The sequence below is a fragment of the Cebus imitator genome, unplaced genomic scaffold (assembly GCF_001604975.1).
Source record: "Cebus imitator isolate Cc_AM_T3 unplaced genomic scaffold, Cebus_imitator-1.0 Scaffold97, whole genome shotgun sequence".
Taxonomy (NCBI): Eukaryota; Metazoa; Chordata; class Mammalia; order Primates; family Cebidae; genus Cebus; species Cebus imitator.
In genome coordinates, this window is record NW_016107412.1 from 507,253 (window position 1) to 514,471 (window position 7,219).

Genomic DNA, 7,219 nt, shown 5'->3' on the forward strand with positions numbered 1-7,219 from the left:
GGTCCTTCCTTTTAGGTATCAGTCTTCTTCTCTGATCCTCTGCAGTGAAAGTGGGGTGGTGCAGTAAAATTATGAACTATTTTGCAACAAGTGTGAATCCCTTGTAAAGGTTTTAAGGTGGTCTGCTGTCCTGGGGGACCTCCCTTTTTTTTTTTTTTCCACTAGGATTCAAAACTCCTTGCAGGCTACCTGATCTCCATTTTCACAGTTGGAAAATAGGGACATTAATAGCCACAACAGTAGCCACTTTACCCAGTTACCATGAGGACAGAGTGGAAGAACCATGCACACATTGCTTGGCACCTAGGAGGCATAGGATAAATAGTAGTGGTTGTTATCAGTATGTTCTAGTTCCTTTACCTCTCCTCTAGATTCACTGATGTGATGCTAAGAAAAGCAAGCAGTTCGTAGTTCTTGAATGGGTGGGCAGCTGGAAGAGTGAGAGAGCCTGGCTCTGCCCTCCTGGGCAGGCTACAATGTGGAGTGTCCCAGGTGGGCAGGAAAAAGGCTGGCTTGGTGGGCTCCAGGCCAGCCTCCCTGTGGGGCCCTGACTTAATTGCCTTTGCCAGGAGCACTCTGGCATCAGCAAGACCCCTCCTTTTGTCATCCTGTGGGAGATGATAAAATAAACATGAAGGGGCTATGAGACAAGCTGGGTGACGGAGATCCCTCTTTCCTCGTTTTTGGTGTGCTTTCATGGGGTGGGCATCATTCTAACACTTCCAGATCCCGCTTTTCCTCCAAGTTGATGCCCAAAATTTGAGCCCATGGTCCAGGCTTTTCTTTTTACCTAGAACCTGCCTGCTGGGGTCCCGTGAGAAGAGCAGCCCCTTCCCTAGGGTTGACACTAACAGGGACTTCTGCTTTTGGAGAAATGCAGTCTACCTGCTAACCAGATGTGCCTTACTTATCCTTGCTCTCCTTCTAGAAACCATGCCTTAAACCAGCAAAATCATTCTACAGGGCCTAAGGGAGAGACAGGAATATGTGTGTGTGTGTGTGTGTGTGTGTGTGTGTGTGTGTGTGGTGTGGTGTGAATCAACTCCTAATTCATGGAGAGGATTTGTACTGCTCTTCCCTTGATGCTACCATGGGCGGAACTCAGAGTCCTAAGTTAGTATGCATTAATTAGTTAAGGAGTCCTTGATCCTCAGACCAGCCAAATGGGTAGCATTGTTGCTTGTTGCTTGGCTTTCTAGCCTGCCAGCAGGAAAATCCAACCATCAGTTCAGGGGGAAAAAGGATCTAGGTTCGGTTGATGATGGTTGGATGGGGGATGGAAGCAGAGAGAGAAAGGGAGGGCAGCTCAAGGGTGTCTTCCCCCACTCTGAATATGCTTATGAACAGCACGTTTGCAATTTCTGGAGACATACTAGTAAGCTGTGCTGGAAACTCAATCCCAATTGCCGTTGGAAAATTGTTCTTTGTTCAAAACTTGTGCCACTGTGGTCCACATTGCTAGAGCTAGAGGTGGGGAGAGGCAGCATGAAGTTATATTTATGGAAGATGTGTGCCTTGTTTGCCTTGCTTTTGTAAGCTCTTACTAGCACTCTCCCCCAAACAAATATTCAAAGGAAGCAAAGACAGTTCAATAGAGATATACTTTTATGCCTGGCTTCTCAGGTGCTTGATATATTCAAGAGGGCCCCATGTATATTTACAGATCAATGTGCCAATTATTTAAGCACACACATCCTAGTTAGTTTCTTCTTAGATACTTTTACATTAAAATACTGCTTATTCCTTAATCAATCTCTTCCTTGTTGGTCTTTTTTTTTTTTTTTTAAACCAGTGAGACAGAGTCTTATTCTGTCATCCAGGCTGGAGTGCAATGGCACGATCATGGCTCACTGTAGCGTCGAACTCCTGGGCTCAAGCAATCCTCCCACCTCAGCTTCCTGAGTAGCTGAGATTATAGGTACATGGCACCATGCCCTGGGAATTTTAACAAGTTTTTTAAATTTTTTATTGTTCGCAGAGACAAGGTGCCACTGTATTGCCCAGGCTGGTCTGGAACTCCTGAGCTCAAGTGATCCCCCTGCCTTGGTCTCCCAAAGTGGTGAGATTATAGGCGTGTGCCACCACACCCAGCCTCTTCCTTGTTTGTTTTGACTGCCATACCCCTAGAAGCCCAGATTCTCTTTCTAAGAGCAAAAGAGATTCTAGAGAGACAAGAGAGGTTCAGAGGCTGAGATTCAGGCTGCGCTCCACCTCTCCCTTCTCTAACTGGAGCTTCTGTACCTTGGAGATTAGTCCTATAGCCATAAACTTTTAAACTTCATCTCCCCACTAGACTAGCCATTAGTGGAAGCAGGAAATAGGACTTCTATTTCTTGTCACCCTCACCAGCACCCAACCCAATGTTCCAGACACCAACCTAGTTCACGCCTGTGTTGGTTTGGCTGTTAGGGGGCAGTGGGTAGACAGTGTCGGGCCATACTCCAGCATGATTGGGAATACAGACAACCTGTGTCCAGCCTCTCCCATCTGTAAAGTTGGCTTCTAGCCATCACAACAAGGTGGAAGGAATGGCTGGACATGCTGCCAGCTACCAGTTTGAAAAGTGTCTTCTGTTGTAGGAAAACCACAACCTCCCCTATCCCCACTTCCCTTGTTCCCTGTGGCCCCTAGGCCAGGTTCTGGAGAACCCTGATTGCCAAACAGGAAAGTACAAAATAGCACACATTTGAATTACAGAGGAGAAACTGGAGCAATACAGACATATTAATACACAAACCAAACAGGAGGCTCTCGGGTTGGCCAGCAATTCTACTTTGGAAGGATTCTGATAATCTATTTGGAGGGCAGAATGTCATTTAATTTTAGTTCAGTTTGGTGAAGTTTTGTTTTTGTAAGAAAAACATTGATGTGGACTCTTCACTGGGCCATCTCTGCCTCAGATGTTTGGAACCATGACTGTGATATTGTTTGGCTGGTCCTGGTAGGCCATTCTTGGGTTACACATGGGTGATGAGATAGGATGGGAACCTGTGATGGAGTAGGCACTCCTGGCCCCAAAATACCTCCTACCCTTGTTCTGACTACTTCATCTGTGCTTCTCCACCTCTCTCTGAAGTTCTGCAAGTCTAGAATATTTGTATGAGGTTGCCTTTCTCCTCATCCTAGGGAGAACTCCCAGGCCTTAGCTTACAGAGCAAACACATGGGGTTTGGGATGGAATACACACTGTTCTTAGTGCTTATATTAATATTACCCTTACAGCAAATTTATGAGGCATTGTTGCCATCATTCCCATCTTATAGATTAGGAAACCAAGGCATAGAGAGGTTAGCAACTTCCTGAAGGTCAGCCAGCACCAGGGTTGGGATTTGAACCTTGGCCATCAGGCTCAGGAGACTAGGCTTTTCAATGCAGTACTATGTTGCTGTCCCAACAGTAATAAGCACATCACTTGTAAGCCACATGAGAGGCACTGGGCTAAGAAAGCCAGAGAGATTTAGGAGGAAAGAACCCCAAAGAGATCATACAGTAATGGTGGAACCCAAACACCAACGCAGGTTTCTGACTACAAAAATGTATTCTTTTCACTAAACTATCCTTAGATGAAAAGGTTTCAAGCTCAGGCCATTCAGGGTAAGGAAACGAGTTGGTTGTAGGTGCAGAAGCTTCCAGCAGTACCCAGCTTTACGGGTCAGGTCTGCTTATGACATCTTATGTCTAAATCAAGTCAAGCCATTTTTTAACCAGGATGTTGCTATTTAAAGGAAATCCCTTTTGCCTTGCCCCTCCTGCCTCCCTGCCAAGACTCACTCCCTTGTTTACCTTCTGTGTTAATGAAGCAGGGGAAGATGGGTCCAAATCACTTCAGGAAGAGTCAGTGATAAAGGCCTGACAGATATGCCTCTGCTCAGAGGTGAAGCTGTTATAACCTGTCTGTGAGAGTTAATATAGAGGAAACAGTCCCCAGGGCCTCCGGGAGGCTGGCATGTCGCCGAGAATACTACTGCAATGTTAGAAACAGAGGTGGATGCAGGATCTTGAGAGACATTGGCCTGGGATCTTGCCAACCTCTCGTTTTTACAGCAGACTTGGAAACAACCACTCGCCTCCTCCTAATTTGAGCTGCCTCAGCTAAATTGCTAACTTTGCCAATGACTATGTGTTTTGCCATCCCTGGCAGGGAAGGTCTGAAGGGGCCATTGATTCATCTGAACCCTGACTTCATGTCTGACTGGAAGGGTAGGATCCAAGCTCATTTGGAAAGAAACAAGACAGAATCCAGTAGGAATGTGGAATCCATTCTTAGTAAAGAGTTTTTTTTAAAAAAGAGATTAGAGTCAAAGAATTGGGAAACATAGTGGAATATACACAATGAGGAAGGATAATGGAGCTACCAGAATGTGTGTGTGTGTGTGTGTGTGTGTGTGTGTGTGTGTCTGTGTGTGTGTCTGTGTGTCTCTGTGTGTATGTCTGTGTGTGTGAAGGGTATTTTACTTAACAAGCATGTATTATCTACTCCTTTTTGGGCTAAGTGCAACTTGAGATAAGAAAGAACGATAGGATCTCAGGGCTGAAGGATTTCAATTCGTAATTCCAAGCATGACTGCACAGGCAAGCCCCATTCCAATTTCTGTTGAGGTCCTAGGATGGAAGCATTCAGCACCCCTACTGCACCCCCTGATAGAGGCACTCTCTGCCCTGATGGCAGCCCCCCTGCCTTTTGCTGTTGGTTCTTATTGTTAGATGAATTTTTTTCTTTGGTGGAGCCCATAATGTTGCTCTCTGCAATTTCCAGTTTTTATTTTCAAGACCTGTCCATTTGCTCCTCTGTGGGCTGATTTTACAAATACTTGAAGACAGCTCTTGGGTGCTTCTTTTTCACACAAAGTAGAAAGAGAAGCACAGCCTGATAGAATCTAAAAGTCAAGTCCTCTCTTCTTTGTGTTCCCAGTGCATGTGGTAAATGTCTCTCTTTCAGCCCTCGACCTACTGGGTGTAATTATTTTTGTACTCATGGTCAACTAATATCTACCAGGTAAACTCCCTTCTGCCAGACATTGTAGTGGGAAATTTCATAAGATATTTTGTTCAATCCTCATTCCAATTCCCTGATGTAAGGAGAGTTACACCCTCTTTATAGATGAGAAAACTGAGGCTCCAAAAGAGGAAGTGGCTTCACTTCTCACTCAGTTTCCTTATCTAGATAATGTGGATGCTAATACTGCCCTTATAAGGTAGTTAAGAGCAGTAAATAAGTGAAAAGTACATGGCACATAGTAGGTATGCAATACATAGGAGCTGTTTTCATTGGAACAGTCCTTCCATGGTTAGCCCATTTCATTTTTGGTGATGATAGTGATGATGATGATATTAATAACATTTGTTTAGTGCAAGCTACGTCCAAGACAGTGTCAAGAGTTTCACATTTGTCATCTTGACTAATCCCTTTAATTCAGGAGATTAGTATCATTATGATTCCTGTTTTACAGAAGAAGAGACCAGAAGCAAAGATCAGAAAAGTTCAATCTAACTCCTAAGCCCCCACTCCCAATTGCTCCTTCATCTACCACATCCCGTAAAGCTTGGACTCTATTGTATCCCTTGCTATCTAAGCACTGGATACCAATGGCTCAACCAGAATGCTAACTGGGGGCACTGTGGGAAGTTGGGGTGCACCACAATCCTGTGGACATGTCAAGTTGTGGCGAGTTAATGCATGCAAAGGAAGAGCCCCAAATGAGGTGGTTAGGAAGGGGTCCTAGTGGAAAGAGAACAGTTCGGGGAGGCCATGGCATTGTCAGGTGGGCAATGGAGAGGGGACAGTGGCTCTAACAGGAGAAGTAGATTTTGGATTTTGGTAAAGCCACAAAGTCAGGAAAACCCCCAGGGTCAAGGGGTGACTATAGCCTAGGAAGTTCTGGAGCTGGCAATTGTGAACATTTGGGGTAATTAAGTTGAATGGTGGCTGCTGCTTTTTCCTCCAACCTTCCTCTTACCCCAGGGAATTCCCAGTCCTTTTTTTTTTTTTTTTTTTTTTAATGAGGCAGAGTCTCACTTTGTTGTCAGGCTGGAGTGCAGTGGCATGATCTCAACTCACTGCAACTTCCACCTGCCAGGTTAAAGTGAGTCTCCTGCCTCAGCCTCCTGAGTAGCTAGGACTACATGCGCGTGCCACCACATTCAACTAATTTTTATATTTTTAGTAGAGACGGGGTTTCTCCATGTTGGCCAGGATGGTCTCAATCTCTTGACCTTGTGATCCACTCGCCTCGGCCTCCCAAAGTGCTGGGATTACAGGCCTGAGCCACCACGCCCGGCTGGGAATTCCCACTCTTATAAACACAATCATCTATTCCAAAGTAAGAGAACAATTCCAGGCCCCACGGAGGTTAACACGCCCGCTCTGAGATGCTGTTCCTGATGTGGCTGAGGCCTCCCTAACCTCCTGTTGTCTCCCTCTTGCTGTCTCTGCAGTGATCCGGGCCAAGGTGGTGGGGAAGAAGTTGGTAAAGGAGGGGCCCTTCGGCACACTGGTCTACACCATCAAGCAGATGAAGGTAGGTAATGTCATCAGCCTGGCTCCAGGAGGGTTTCTGGGTTTTTGCCAGAAAAGACCTGGCCAAGGGAGACAAAGTGGGTTGGAACTGGGGTGTGTGTCTAAGCACCAGCCAGACCCAGCCCTTCTGACTGCTGGAGAGGGTGCTGCTCAGGCAGCATTAAGGGATGAATGGGGGGGGGCACGGGGCTGCCTTGTCCCAGAGCCCATGCAGGTGTAGTCACTCCAAGGCACTTGTTAGGAGGCTCAGCTCTGGAGCCAGATGACAGTGAGCCTTGTTAGCTGGTAACCATGAGACCATGGCCAAGTCACTGCCCCTCTCTGGGCTTTAATCTTCCCAAATGTGAAATCAGGGTGTTGAACTAGATTATCTCTACAGACTCTTCTGAGCTCTGACTATCCTGGATTCAACAGTGCTTACAGGTCTCAAGCAGCCACTGAGGTTACAGCTTAGGTTTACACTCCTCAAATCTTTACACAAAACCTGTGCCGATCACAGGAAGCTGATCCCAAGGTAGGAACTGCACTTTCTTTCCCTATTTTCCCAGCTGATTGTCTTCTTGCATCCTAGCTAATTAGCAACATTTGCTAAGCATATTCTTATCATTAAACATATTACCTAGCATATGAACATCATGAAGCACAATAAGGAGGTATGTCTTAAGAAAAAGAACACCAGGCCGGGCGCGGTGGCTCAAGCCT

The 7,219-nt window shown here is 45.9% G+C and overlaps 2 protein-coding genes across 6 annotated transcripts in view; one reads left to right on the forward strand and one right to left on the reverse strand.

Annotated features, from left to right (window-relative positions):
- Positions 1-7,219, reverse strand: part of SYN3 (synapsin III) — a 493,419-nt gene that overhangs the window by 296,271 nt on the left and 189,929 nt on the right. The window lies entirely within an intron of this gene.
- Positions 1-7,219, forward strand: part of TIMP3 (TIMP metallopeptidase inhibitor 3) — a 54,676-nt gene that overhangs the window by 36,951 nt on the left and 10,506 nt on the right. The window contains exon 2 of the mRNA XM_017536352.2: positions 6,436-6,518. Coding sequence (XP_017391841.1) covers positions 6,436-6,518 — 83 coding nt within the window. The remainder of the gene's footprint in view (positions 1-6,435; positions 6,519-7,219) is intronic.